Below are 15,658 nucleotides of genomic sequence, written 5' to 3' on the forward strand. Positions count from 1 at the left end.
ACCACCATGTAATTTTTTAACAGTTTCCTCTGAATAATGCGTTATTGAATCATAGCTGGAATTTTGTTTAAACTTCCTAGTTTGACTCTTTTTATATTTCTATATCCAAAAGTAAAAAAAAAATTGCACTGAATGTAATAACAATTAGACAAATTAAAGACGCGATCTTCCGAATTGGGACTGAATGATCTAGCAACATCTCCAACATATTGTCTTGATTTTAGAGATTATTTCTTCGGTTAGCAAAAAAAAAAACTTTAAAATTTATCGAATCAATAATAAGCCCAAAAATTTACTCTTTGAGTTGATGTCTTCACTGACTTCTAATGATTTTGTGAGAACCCAAGATTATCTAAATCACTCATTACTATTTCACTTTTTGCTTCAAAATTCTTATTAATAATAAGAGAACCGTTGATATTGTAACAACACTGTATCCATTGCTCTGAAAGCTGCAAATACTGGTGTATATACCTTAGTAAAAACCTCTCGCTGCTGAGTATATGCTTTTCAAACAGAATGACATACAGGACATCATATTTATTGCTTTCATATCTTTTGGCAACATTTTTGACCAGTGTCGGGCAAAAACAAGCCAGTTCAAGAAATGTTTACATTCTTATCCTCAAATGTTCAAGATGGCCGCACATCCCCATTAAGAGTTCCAACCCTTAATTGACACTGCGCATTACTTCCTCGCCGCTAACTTTCGAATATGTTATATGACCTACGAGTATTTTTTTTTAATGTTGCAAACTCTCTTGACGCTATCAAAGCTTGAATTAGCTATATGTCAATTTCAATGGCTCCTCAGAGTTTTGGATATGTTCAATTTTTGTGACGTCCACGTTCACGTCCATACTAGGGACCACGCAATTTTCTGTGTCAAGGCACATGTCGAAATTCATTAGAATCTCTATGTGTGCATCGAAAACCTTGCTTGTGGCCAAGCAACAAAAAGTTTTTTTAACCAAAATATTTAGCGATGTAATGAACGTAACAATCTCTCATCCTGATCTTAACGACATTTTTAGATATATTTAAACCAATTTTACACATTAGTCAAATTGATATATGCGTCAGGATACAAAAGATGTGGAGTATATATTGGTTTGGGGCAATCGCATAAGCAGTTAAATGCGTTGTTGTAGGCAGTGTTTTAAGACTAGCCTTTTGTTAGCTGTGGGTATCTAGTTCCCGGTTTAAAAAAATAGGTTTGACGACCGGGAACCTAAGGTTTCAATGTGCGTTTTGAAGTTGCAATTTTCGGCAAACAAGATATTGGGCTAGTTTTGGAATGATTATTCTAATTTCTACAAATATGTTACAGAAAAAATGGTAATATTATATTTTGCAGGCAATTTACTACTGTTATTCATACCTGCCTTAGACTTTCTCGGAAATAAGCTAACCGACATCGTAGAATAAAGTTCAATTCACGTGCAGATTTTGTGAGTCGCCATAATTTGCATAAAAACAAACTGCACCAGCTCACTTTACTGGGCTGGAGATGATGCCCAAAGGAATATTATTGGGAAGTGGAGTGACGATTTTTGTAGTAAATCGTCTGAGGATTTTTTTGTATAAGATATGTTTGGAAAAAATCACTAATCAGTCAAAAGCTAGCGCAATTTTGCAATTCGTACATGTACCTCTGACTGTTTTTAGTCCGGAGCTACAAACCTACATCTATCTATATCCTTTTTTGCATCTTCCAAAGTCGATGGTTTCTGACCCGTTCCGCTCTACATAAACCCTTTACCGAAAAGACAATACATATGCGGGTTAACGATTACGTCATCTAGTAAGTGTACTCATTTTGGTACTTTTGTGATCGCTTGTTCTGACCAATCAGAGAATGTGTTATCAACAGAAACAATATAGCAGTATGACTGCTCCCATAAACAAAATCGAATTTGTACAAAAGATATATTCACTCGGACTAAAGACCGATAGCAGTAAGTCAAATACTTACTAGTCCGTCTCAAATTTATTTGACAACGGTTCAACATTGATCGATGCACACTTCACATCATTATTCAAACAACGTTTCTTACTGGATCATGCAAACTTTTATGACACTAACCAGCGTGCGAGGTTTCTAACCCCGTTAAACTTTGCCTATTCGGTCAAGGGTTTATGTAAAGTCGAGCGGATCAGAAACCCTTGACTTGGAAAGATGCCTTTTTTGAGAACTCGGAAGGAATTGAAGTGTATTAAAAACAAACAAAATCAAAATATTTTCTCCACAGACAACATTTATTGCAATGAAAAATTAACATGAACTCAATACAATAGCAATCTATTCTTCACCATGATTTTCCTTTAGCAATTCTCGATTTAAAATATATACATATCCTTGTTGCAAGGAATTCTTTTCTCTACAGAAAATGATTCCACCTGCTACAATGTCTCAAAATATTGCCTCACTGAGTTGATGTCCAGATTCATATTGCGAGGACATGATGGAGAGGTCGCCATGTTCAAAAGATTCCTCACAATTGGACCTAAATGAAAAGCAAGCCAAACATTTAACAAAACGAATTTTTTTTTATCGTTGTGTCATATATAATACCGATTTATGATGATGAAGCATTTTTCTTTGTCAAACACACCCCAAATTGATAACAGTAAACAGAATACAATGTATTGTCTTGTGAAATATTCTCTTGTCCTTCAATAACCTTCCCAGAATTTCAATTGACAGTCAACAGAATTCAAAGTATTGTCTTATGAAATATACGTTTATTTAATTTAGTTTATGGAAGTATCATATAAAACTTACAGACTGGTAACATGCACCATAAGTTTCCATCCGCCATTGACAGTTCTGTTTGAGTGCCTTGATCGTTCTTCAATTCTGATTTTTCGGAGATTGACAAACCTGAAAAGACAAAATAATTCTAGATTGTTAAGTTTATGTCAGCTATTTAAAAAAAAAAAGAAAACTAAGGAGAGAAAGACCCTATGTCTTTAAACATGTCATTTTAGTACATAAAAACTATTCAAGCTATTTCTCTCCCAACCATTGAATTCAAAATTAATTACTTTTTATATATCTCCAATAACACAGCTTTAGTCATTATGTAACTTTGTTTGTTTAAATGTGTCACTCGAAAAGTTTTAGGTACGTGTACGTACTTGGTCTCCGTCTGTCGTGTTGCAAGGCCGTGGATTGTGGCGGAAGTCTGTAATGTAGAATTAGTTACTTATAATGTTAGCTTTATATACTGTAGCCTTTTGATATTATACATGTGTAAGCTTTCAAGGAAAAATAAAGTAAGAAAATAATGTCAAATCATTTTTAGAATATAAACTTGTTGAAAATAAGTATATATTTTTTTGGTTTTTTAAATTCTTCATCTTCGTTTTAATGAATTTAGTGTATTGAAGTATTGATAATTAATTGAGGGTAATTTCCTTTTAGTGTATATTATACATGGTGTGATGGAAAATACAATCATTGGATAGTCAGTACAAAATAAAGAATATACCTTATATGATTTTATAAAACTCACTGTATGTGGTGAATATTATCAAAGCTTTCCGTGAACACATCCATCCTTGATGTTGGGATTCTTTTGTTGTGATGTTGATTAATCTTCTTATCAGAAAGAGAAACTGAAGGCTTTTTCATTCTAAGGAGTAACACAAATAAAGATTAATTAAAAATAATAAAGGTTAGTTTCGATTATAGATAATCAAATAGACAACACTATGCATTGCAAAAAATAATAATTCTGCTATCGTGAAAGTTGACAAATCAATTACTGTGGTTTCATCAATATTTGTTGAATACCAATTTTCCTGGATTTCGTGGTTAAGTTGATCCACGAAATTAAATGTTCATTGAAGTGCCATTTCTATTCACACTTTGCATTGACAGGGTCATTAATATTCATGAAACCAAAGTATATCCTATCCTATATCAAGCATCCTTTCCCACTAATAAGCTATTTTCTATCCTAGCTTATCCCTTACCATCCATATAAAGGAATAAAAGATTAACAAATGTGACTAAAAATGATCAATATTTTCAGAAAAAAAAACAATAAACAGAAAAACAGCCGTATATCATCGTTTGGAAACATATCTTGTTTGGGATACTCATGCAAAACGTAAGATTTGATTTACCTGCTTTTGGGGTACCGGAAGGCTTTGGAATATGGATTGCTCTTGATCTTCAGCTCTGTGACCTCCCTATTGTTGTATGCTGTAACTGCTACAAACGTCGATACAGGAATTGGAATTTCAAGCACAGAAAATCTGTCCGTCTTGTGTTTGATGAGAGATATTCTCACTAAATACTTCTGAAGGGTTCGGAGAGTGAACTGTAAATTGATGCAAAGATACGCAACAATCAACTTATACTTAAATGCTACATGTCAAATGCTACGTAGACAAACCCAATACGATCTTATCGAAATATCAATTAACACATTTATAACCAATAAAGCAAGGCATAAGCCATAATTCTAAGAAGTGACTAAGAAAACAACTTACGATTCCACATTGACAGCTAGGTTGGTTTGAAAGTTTCACATTCTGGAATGATATGATTTTGTCCATCCATTTCGACCCAATTTGTGGAGAATCTGGATGCTTGAAAAAGTTGTTATTAAAATCTTGTTCAGCTTCTCCAATAGCTACCCATTTGTTGTCCATAAATTTAAAATAATTGGTGTCAGCTGGGATTATATCAAACATTATGTCATACAATCCCGCAGGATCCAGGCCTTTCAAGGTGAACTCGACATACGGAAACATTCTCCTGAAATAAAATGGATAATATTTAAAATGATATCAAACCAGGTTATCATATGTTAAGAGGGATTATAAATAACTATTACAGTCAATATATTTTGCTTTTCCAACGTCCACAGCTTATGGTAACATGCATATTGTTAAGGTACTCAACACATATCTCAACTCCAATCTATGAAACTACTTGCACATATTCATATATAGGACGTAAAACCAAAGAATTCATATAAGAAAATTGAAGAGAGAGACCAGGACAGAAGGATGTTGGATAAACGGTGTTTAGGAGTATGTTTCAATGATAAAAGATCTAAACCTTATTTTAAGTCATACTATCTACACATACATACCGTCCTGTTCTGTTGATAATCATTTCAGTTCCTAGTCTGTAGAATTTATTCCAAAGGTTGCCCTTTTCCAATTCTAACGATACGGAACCGTTTTGCAAAGGCGAAAACGTATTTATTGCATTCCCTCTTTCAGTGTCCTCAGACTTGCTCTCAGACCCAGAGGTGTTTGGATACCCCGAGGAACCTGCGGTAGACACCGTGTAGGTCTCTGTATCTGATGATTGTACCTCTAGGTCTTCTGACGAAGAAACATTGGAAGAGGATGACAGTGTATTGGAAAGAGACCAATTCATCCTCGGAGATGAATAGGATTGATAAGTTTCAAAACGCCGCCTCTTTGCTGCAGTGTTTCTTTCTTCTTGATCACTCTTTTCAAGAACGATATAATCTGTGTAGTCCATTGCAAATGTGTTGCCTAAATGAATAAATAAATTGATATTAAACATAGTCGATTGCAATAGATTCCTAAACAAATTGTTAGAATACAACATCGACAATTACGAAGAAACATTTAAAGATATCTTATAAGAATTTTTTTAACTGTTATGAAACCCAAGTAATTTGTAAAAATGGTTTTGAATAGTGAAATGTAGTTACATTGAGATACCAAATAACTTAACTAAAAACTTATTTAATTGCAAAAGATAAACATTGCGTATGATTTAATGATATGAAAAAAAGAAATTCAGATATGTCATATCATTTCATGAATAAATGTTAAAAATTTTTACTTACTTGTGGTCCTGTCAAAGTTTTGATTTTATGTAGATTTATGCTGCCTATGTGAAATAAATAGATTTCGCGAAATAAAAACTGCGTAATTTCCTTAATGAAAACTTGCTATTCCGCCTTTAGAAGGTTCTAGTTTCTAGTGTTTGCAGAAAACATGGCAACTGATTCGCTAGATTTATAAAGCATTTTTACTATCAACGCCTACAAACCAGATTAAACTGCTGAAACTGTTAACTTAATATCATTGTTTATCGGATTTTTTCCATATTTGGAATCATGCCATTACACAATTATTCGATATTTCATTATAATTAACACAAGTATATGTAGAACTGCGTAGATAATTCCAGAAAGGTTACTACGTTCGCAAGAGTTTAATGAGGACGAGTGGTCAGCTTGCCTGTCAGGTCTCCCTTTAATATTTGTAGATATGATAAGCATTACAATAAAGTAATATTCATTAAGGTTAATTCAAAATCTTTATTTCTTAAATTGTTTATCATTGAAAACAATACCGTCTCAAAATTGTCAATATCACCCAACCCTCTTAAAGATTACGTCTCTATTAACTTGTGTATTACCATTCTTATGAATTAGACACGAAATACAAAGCGTACTGCGTTTCGCTTTAGGTATTTACATGTACATTTACTGAGTGAGTTTTTAAAGCAAAAAAAAAAACCTGTTAAAACTTTAAAGTCACGATTTTCTCGCATTTGTTTAAATCAGAAAAAGCAAACCAGAATGTACAGTATTATCAATATTCCTGAAATACATGTAACTACAAAATAATTTGCTGTCAAGTGTCCTTATATTAATGCCATTGCCAATCTATTGTAGTGTCTTTATTTAATTTCTTGGCATTAGTTATAAGAATTAAAGTATTTTTTATACCATTTGCAGCATAAGAAATTATAAAGAGAATGAATCATACAACGTTACAGATTATCTTTACTGGTTTTGGTTTTATATAATCTATGAGTATTGATTTTGAATTAAATACGATATTCGAAACAAATGTAGCAGAGCAAGAATGTAGTACATGCATTTAAATAATTACAAGAAATCATATTGACGCAGGCGTCAAATAGGCCACAACAGTATAATTGTTCTATGAATCACTGGTTGTTTACATAAAAACACACCACAAAGAAGAAAATAGAATTGGTGGTTCTAATTTTTATGGTAAATTTTGATATACTTTCAGCAACTTGTTTTGAAGTTTAACATTTTACTATTATCATTAAGAATCGAGTTCGTTACTGTAAGCATTTCTAACGGAAATTGTATGATCATTGCCATAGTATGAAGTAATGGAGAACACATTGATTTGTACTTTACTCTAATACAAAGTTCAAATCATCATTTTTTTTTCTCTTGGAGATGACGTATTTCAAACCATTTTTTTTTTGTTGCATTGTATTGAATGAAAACTTAATGCATTAGTTTAATATGATTTCAAGGGACCACAAGATTAAATAGAAATGGATTAGTTCAAATTTTCCAGTCAATTCAAATTTTCATTTCTGTCATATTTTTGCGTAAATTATTGATATGGATGTCATTTCATGATATTTTCTACCACATTGTACATTGAAATATAATAAATACACACACAAAGTCATTTTATTTGACACGACACATAGAAATTCAAATATATCATTTATATAGAATTTAATGACATTCAGGTCTTTAGTATTTCAGGTCTTTAGAATATCCCGCATACCGATCCTGATGCATTGTTTTGAAAAGAATGAAGAACTCCGAAATTTTCCGAATAGATTATAGTCTCGATAAAAACGCGCCAAACACGACAATCTACTAAGTATGACCTACTTTTCATTTACGAGTAAAACAAAAATTATGTGATATTTTCTAAAAGACATAAAACATATTTCTACATGCAAATTTACTTTTAATTCATAAAAATAAGCATAATATTAATTCTATTAGAAAAGAACTATCCCGCAGAAACGCAGTAACAATATTTAAATGTATATCAAATTATGGACCGCCTTCCGACGGCCCGTAATAATATAATTGACGGTCATTAGACGTTTCACATTAAAAGTTATTGTATATCGTCAGTTTTCTTTCATTGATTAACCGTAAAATATAACCAATGATAAAACATTTTCTTAATTATGAAAACGTATTAAATGATTAATAGTTTCAATATGAAAAAGTTTGAAGTCGCCAGAAGAACAAAACATTTGAAAAAAAAATTTAAAATTATAAACTGTGCAAAAAGTGTTTAATCCATTAGAGGCTCTAGAAAACGTGTTTCTTTCTTTTGAGACTCTGCGAAAGTATGAACAGTTCCTTCTTAGAGACTTTGCAAAAACTCTTTTTTAATGTGGATTCTGTACAAATTGTCATTCCATAATAGACTCTACAAAGTTGTTTTCTCATATTATAGACTCTTCAGAGGAAAGTGCTTTCATCCTTTGCAGAAAGCGTTTCTTCCATTATTACCCTGCAGAAACTGTTACTTTCTTTGCTAGAAATGTTTCTTCCGTATAAGACCCTACAGAAACTGTTTGAATTCCTTCCTTTGCTAGAAACGTTTCTTCTAAAAATTACCCTGCAGAAAGTGTTTCTTTCATTACAGACACTGAAAAAGTGTTTCTCTATTATAAACTCCCGCAGAAAGTGTTTCTTCCATTAAATACTATACATAAAGCGTTTCTTCCATTTGCACTCTGCAGAAACTATCTCATCCATTGCAGAAAGGGTTTTTTCTATTATAGACTCCTAATAAGAAAGTGTTTCTTCTATTATACACTCAGCAGAAACTGTCTCTAAACTCATTCTCTTCAGAAACTGCTTCTCCCTTTGCTAAAAAGCTCTCTTCATAAAATGATAAAAGACACTGCGAAAACTGTTTTTTTCCATAACATCCAACGAAGAAAATGTTTCTTCTTCCTTAACAGACTCCAGAGAAGGTGTTTCTCTCAGTATGTACTCCGCAGAAAGTGTTTAGTCCATGATAAACTCTACATAGAGTATTTTTTCTATTTGGACTCCGCAGAAACTCATCCATTGCAGAAAGTGTTTCTTCCATTATAGACTCAGCAAAAACTATTTCTGTAATTATAAACTCTGCAGAAACTGCTTCTACCTTTGCTTAAATGTATCCACAATAAAAAAAACAACTCTTCAGATACTGTTTCGTCCATTACGGACACTAAGGAAAGTGTGTTACCATTTAAACTCCACAGAAAGTGTTTCTTCCATGATAGACTCCACCAAGTGTTTTTTTTTTTTTATAAAAGACTCTACATAAAGTGTTTCTTTCATTATAGACTCTGCAAAAATTGTTTTTTCGAATACAGACTCTACATAAAGTGTTCCATTATACACTCTGATGAAAGTATTTATTTCATTGTAGACTATTCAGAAATTGTGTCTTCCATATTAAACTATGCAGAAACGCTGAAGTAAGTGGTTTTTTTTTATAATAGACTCTGAAAAAAGTTTTTTCCATTAAAGACTATGCAAAAATTGTTTGTTTCCATAATACACTCTGCCAAATATGTTCCTTCTTTACAGAATAAGAATGGATTTCGTAAAACAAAATAAAGTTTTGGAATAAAAATCCTTATTCACTAAACGTTTACAATGGTCATTAATTAGTTCCTTTGCTGTTTAATTGTTGCAAGAAATAGAAATTACCAATATTAAAAATAAATGAAAATAAAGAATACCATTTTCTATAGCCCCTTTCACAATTGGCGCACGACCAGAAGCGACTGAATATTCGTGCGACCGATAAAATTAGATACGAATCCTGAACTGTTGCCGAAATAATCGCATTTGAAAAAAGTTTTCGTACGAAATTTGCACGATCTAAACGAGCGTTGTGCGATGTAAACGCATTAAATCTTGCGATATATCTTGCGTCTATATGCAACAGTTGTACAATGAGAGCGACTGTTGAAAGATAATGCGATAAGATCGTGCGAGAGAGCAGGTGATCGGACGATGTAACGTGCGCCAATGCGATTGGACGTGCTATAATGCGTTCCATGGTACGAATGCTCGTGCGAGTCAGAGGGGTATATATACCGCCGATTTCCGACGCTCTTCAGTAGACATAGTTGAAAGAGAGAGAGAACATGCCGCCCAAAAAGAAACAAAGATGCAGCAACATTTATTATTATAACTCAATATGATTATTCTATTATATTTGATTGGTTTAGAAAGTCACGTGGCAGGGCGATTTCATAGAATTGAAGATGCCGATATGAGCATATGATGAAGACAAGTATGATAAAAAAAAAATTTAATCATTATGATTCTGATTCTTTATATATCACAAAACCAACTTAACTCTCTATGATTCGAAATTATGAAAGAAAGGTGAGACAGTAACAGAGGAAATCAAACAATCAAGACGTTATTGCTATCAAAAACTCAAACAATTTTTAGAAATCAACGTAATCAATCTATTCCCCCAAGAAAAACAAATTTCCCTCGGGTGATGCCCTTGAGAAATAAATGATTTTTCTTGGAGAAATAAATTTTCATTTTTCCCTCACCATCATGAAATAAATGTATACTGTCTCATGGTCGCACAATACGCGCTTAAACAACTACGGTTCATCTCGCGACCTTTAGAAATCGTGCATCACTATTGCGAGTACACAAAACGTTGTAAAACGTTCGTACTAATGTTCGTGCGTTGCACTGCGATGATTTGGATTGCATTTGGTCGCGTCTGAATAGTGTGCATGTCCAATATTTTGAGAAGACTTGATGCGAACACTAAAACGCATGCAACGAATGCGAAAGCTCGTGCAACGTATGCGAGAGCTCGTTTAACATATGAGAGAGCTCGTGCGAATCTAAAAAATTCCGATCGCAAAGCGTTGTAAAGTGCGCGTGCGCCAATTGTGAAAGGGGCTTATAGGAGAAAGGTTGATATACGCAAAAGCTTTTGTCACTTATGATGGCAATTAACAGTAAACGGTTTGTCGTAGTTTCTTTAACATCACAACCTTGTTTCTTTACAATTTGTCTACAATATACGCAGTATTTTGCTTAGGAAAAAAATGTCCTATCCATTGTGGTCTGTATGATATGTACATTTATTATACATATGGTATATTATACCTAAGTCTTTACTCCAGAATTTAGAACTACAGGGTCAGATTTAACTTCATTTACCATACAAACATTCTTACATTGTTCTTTTAAAAAAAGAAGATTAAAGGTAAATTATACCTGTCTTTCATCCTGAACTCAGAACTACAGAATTAAATTTAATTAAATCTTCCACACATAATTCTTGGTTTTCAATTGTTTTTGTCAGACTTCTTTTTCCAGTTTCACATAACTACATTTGAACTGTATGCTTATTAATATTGGGACACTTATACATCTTATTAAATCAAACAACTCCCGTCCGCCGGAAAGTAAAAAGTGCGCATCATATAATCATAGTTTTTTTTATAATTTAAATGTAAACAATTAAAGAAAGTAAAAATTTTTAAATTACAATACGAATAAGTCTGTTTAAACGGTGTTTTGTTTGGAGAATATATGCATCGGCAACAGCTTTATTCGGAGTGTTTTGAATCAATGAAATAAATACATGTATTATAATGAAAGTTAAACATAAATAAAGTTTTCATTAATATAATTAAGCAGTTTCGAAAAACATGTATTTCAAATATATGAGTGTCTTCATGTACGTGCAAGTGTTTAAAACTTTCAAATATGTTCAATAATGAACAAAAAAAGTATAACTTATACAGATGTATCTAGAAATAAGAGATTCGTTATTCTAGGATGGCAAACCTGATTGAACATCTGAAGCTGTTAACTTAATCATTTATTGGCTGGTTTTCTCCGCATTTGTTGATGTATTCTTACACACTGTCTCTGTATCAACACTTAAAACAACTAGAACTGCGTAGAAATTCCCGGAAAGGTCACAACGATTTGGACATGCAAATGACTCATTCAAAGTAATTGGTTGTATTAAAATTGACAGTTTTCTCTAAAAACGTTGAGATCTGTAAATGTATTATAATTTATCATGAAACCATTCAGCCCAACTAGATTCTAATTTAGACAATGGTACACATAGAAACCGATTTGAACATTCTCCACTTGGTATCTAGTTTATAGAACAGTGATGAACACTAATAATCTAACTTCGAAAAGTACCGAAAATCAGTATGCAATCTTGTAGGGAATATTTGAAAGAAGATTGCATGTAAGGTACTGTAGAGTTCAAATATACCACTACATAAATCAACATTGTACTGTAAGACTAGCTAATATTTTTTTCATAAAAACGTGTTCGTTTTTTTAGTTAAATAACCAAAAAAAGGAGAGATCAAACCCCATCTAATTTTTCATATTTTTTTTTTGGTTGAACGAAAAGCTAGAAATAAATCATATGTAATGTTCACAAAATAATTCAAGTGTAAAATATACATACGATAACGTTAATTGGCAACATCAATTGTCGTTTCATTTATTACCAAATTCTGAGTCAAAACTGAATAAATGCATGCTCCTTGTAAAAGAACAACCATTATATTATGATGATTAAGTAGAACTTTAAGAAGATAATTCCTGTCCATAATATATGTATACGTATAAAGTGAAACAAACAAAACAAAATATTTCAGTAATCTCAATACTTTGATTCCTCATTGGTTACCGTACCTCTTTGGCCAAACATTCGGTTGCGTAGTTTCGGTCGTATGCCATTACGCTTAATCTGTATGTGCCAACCACTTTAAAAAATCCAATCACTTGTTTAGGTAATGTCCAATGCATAATAACCTTTCCTGAATTCTCTACGCAGTTCTGGTTATACATGTATGTGTTCATTAATATCAAATATGGAGATATTGTGTAAGAATATAAGTACGAATACGGAGAAAACTATCAGATACTTTAAATTCATTAGCAGTTCTTCTCTGTTATTCTGATAAAATATCTTTTGTATCATCTTCATTAAATTACATTTTGTCCAATCAACCAAAGTTGGTGTATTTTTTATTGATATTTCTTTCGCCCTAATTTAGATTCAGTACAATAGGAAATGTCTCCAGAATAATTTTAAATCATAAATGAATAGGCGACGTTTTTTGTTTTGTTTTCAGTTAAAAATTACGGTATATGGTTTTTTTTTTATAAATTGTTCATATACTTCAATATATTAAAAAAATAATATCCAACAGTTTTCGGCCTTGGTGGGCCACAAACTCGGACGCCTCTTATTATCAATGGTGAACTGGTTAAACAAGTAAAAAAAAAACAGAAAAGAAAAAAGTGTACCATTATTCGTAAACATTAGAATGAATACTGTACTTGTGCATGTAAAATACGATATACGCAAAAGTCTTTGTCACTTATGGTGGCAATTAATAGTTAACGGTTTGTCGTACATCATATCCTTGTTTCTAGACAATTTGTCTACAATATACGCAGTTTTTCGCCTGGGATAAAACTTCAGCTTCTTGACGACCTTGAAGTATAATTGTTGGTTCCTTCCAAAACACAATATAGCGAACTGATTCTTGCAATTGATTATGCTGTTATTGTAATTTAACCATTTAAAACAACGACAAGAGCGATATATATACGTTGATATTTTAGAATTTGAATTCAAAACCTTGTTAATGAAATCCATGCATGACCAACTGCACAAATCAAACGTACTCATTACAGTCCATAGGCTGCTTATATATATATATAGGTTATATTTCAAGAATGTAGGGATGTGTTGAAAAAGAAATTGTTTAAAAAAGTTTATACATGAATATTGCCTCCTTAAAGTTTTAATGAGGAGTGGATCACCTTTTTCCTCATTTAATTACTTGTCAAAATTAGATTATACATTTTAAAATAACAAGCATTAATCCCTTTCTCAGAAAGAACGCTAGAGAAAAACATACCCAGGAGAAAACGTACTCAATATGTGGACTGAATTTTTAATCAAATGATGCGCAATTGTTTTTATGACTGCGTACAGTGTAAATGTGTGGGTAAATAAGTCTGTATTTTGACTTAGTACAAGTAAGATTATATCCTTTGTAGTTTTTCACAAGTAAGTTGAAAATTTCATTTGAGAGAGTATATTGCAAAACACCCGTAGAAACGCAATTTACTCATGAGACATTGTGTACTGCGCAATAACACAGTCTCACCAAACACATTAACACTAAAGAGTATTAACTCACTCCTTCAATTAACAGATGGCCCACGAAGGACTGTAACCTATCAGTTCATATCTAATTTTTACAATACTTAATAAGTTTGGGTATTCTCAACAAGTAAATGAGAAAAGACTTTTTTCTTTTCATATTGACTTTAACACTGCCAATAAAAATCTTTTCCCCTTTTTTATTCATACCTACAACGTACATGACTATGCGTGCAAAAGTTAAATAAAATGTACAACATTTCATTTCGCAATCGTATTGACTCTTCCAGGTTACCATCTTTGCCAGTTTTGACGATTTTTTGCGGAGATACATATTCCTAGCTGTCAAAGAAGTATATGTAGAGTTGTAAACGAATTCAGCAAGAGCATAAAAATCAACAAAAACGACACATAATTCTTAAAAGATAATTGAAAATCAGACGTCTTCTTTTCTTAATCAGAGATCTTTCGTTAGTGATATTCAGATGAGTAATTGTTTTTTCATAATTGACGTAAAATGATATATAATATAGTAACTTGACATTTAAATTTGGAATGGTAATGATTTTAGTTTTCTTTTACTGATGAATTCAGCTGTTACTATAACGATGTCAATTTCTCTCACAAAACTTTTATTATAAAAACCTAGTACAATTGTAATAGAAACTCTAGAAATTTAGACGCATCTTATGCATTTAAATTTTCATCATCAATGTCTTCCAACACTTCTTGTTCAAAAATAACGAACTTATCGTCAGTTACACTTGCACATTCTCTTTGCTGAAGTTCACTTTCAATTTCGTCTAACAAAACTGAAGATAAATTAACTGGTCCCTTTCCTTTGCCACGTGACTTTGTTTTACGCAAGTTCCGTTTCACCATTGCTGTCACGTGGCCATGTAGAGCGTCTTGTTCAGAACCGGAACTTGATTCAGTAATACTACTTCCGCTGTTACTTTCACCTTTGGCCCCGCCTTTTTCTCCACGAATGCCAAACTTATCTGCCTTTAGCTGACGTAATGTAGGACTACTGATTATTTGCAGCTTATGAATTTCATGTAATGGTCCTCCTCGAGATGTTCCGGGGTTTATGAAAGTTGGTTTTGCGGGCAACTCGGGTTTTTTCATACATTTTTGAGCTTTGATAACTGGTTTTGCATTGGGTTGACATAGTTCAGGTGATGCTTCCCCTACCGCTGGTTTCTTCGTCTTCTCTGTTGAGTTTTTCACCGACTCTGGTGAATCAGGGCTCGATGGACACGTCTCTTTGTCCCTAAGATTAGAATTACTAGCCTCCTCTATTTCTAATTTGCCAGGATTATTTGTTCCTGGTTTTGGCTCTGTTTGTGGTGAGGTTTCTGAAACAAAATAATTTGTTAAAAATATGCTAAAAGGCTTGCAGTCTGAAAGGCGTGTCTTCAAAATACAAGTTATACTGGTATCTTTACAATTATATCTATATTTCTGTATAAACTTATATTCATCCAATGCTTAATCAGTTTTCAAGCACAAACGTGTTAGGTATTTTGCATTTACATGTTATTCGATTTTTAAAATTATGCTGTATGATTTTTTAGGTTAAAATAATTATAGCCTTTCATATAAAGATCCATAAGCCTTTTAAATATATATTAGATCACAAAAAGCT

At 32.4% G+C, this 15,658-nt stretch overlaps 1 protein-coding gene and 1 pseudogene across 1 annotated transcript; both read right to left on the bottom strand.

The window, feature by feature from the left end:
- Positions 1-2,248: 2,248 nt before the first annotated feature.
- Positions 2,249-5,602, bottom strand: LOC128164043 (T-box transcription factor TBX5-A-like). Its single transcript, XM_052827760.1, has 7 exons — positions 5,112-5,602; positions 4,504-4,771; positions 4,135-4,331; positions 3,519-3,638; positions 3,142-3,188; positions 2,786-2,884; positions 2,249-2,507 (listed from the first exon to the last, which is right to left on the bottom strand). The coding sequence occupies exons 1-7, from the start codon at positions 5,600-5,602 to the stop codon at positions 2,404-2,406; spliced, it is 1,326 nt and encodes a 441-aa protein (XP_052683720.1). The 3' UTR covers positions 2,249-2,403.
- Positions 5,603-14,236: 8,634 nt separating this feature from the next.
- Positions 14,237-15,658, bottom strand: part of LOC128162964 (polycystic kidney disease 1 like 1-like) — a 36,360-nt pseudogene continuing 34,938 nt past the window's right edge.

This window comes from Crassostrea angulata, chromosome 9 (assembly GCF_025612915.1).
Source record: "Crassostrea angulata isolate pt1a10 chromosome 9, ASM2561291v2, whole genome shotgun sequence".
Taxonomy (NCBI): domain Eukaryota; kingdom Metazoa; phylum Mollusca; class Bivalvia; order Ostreida; family Ostreidae; genus Magallana; species Magallana angulata.

Coding starts and splice junctions, on each gene's coding strand:
- LOC128164043 (XM_052827760.1), bottom strand. CDS start 5,602: ATGTTGTATTCTAACAATTTGTTTAGGAATCTATTGCAATCGACTATG. Junction 3,639..4,134: donor TTCCGGTACCCCAAAAGCAG/GTAAATCAAATC, acceptor GTTACTCCTTAG/AATGAAAAAGCCTTCAGTTT. Junction 2,885..3,141: donor ACACGACAGACGGAGACCAA/GTACGTACACGT, acceptor TTGTCTTTTCAG/GTTTGTCAATCTCCGAAAAA.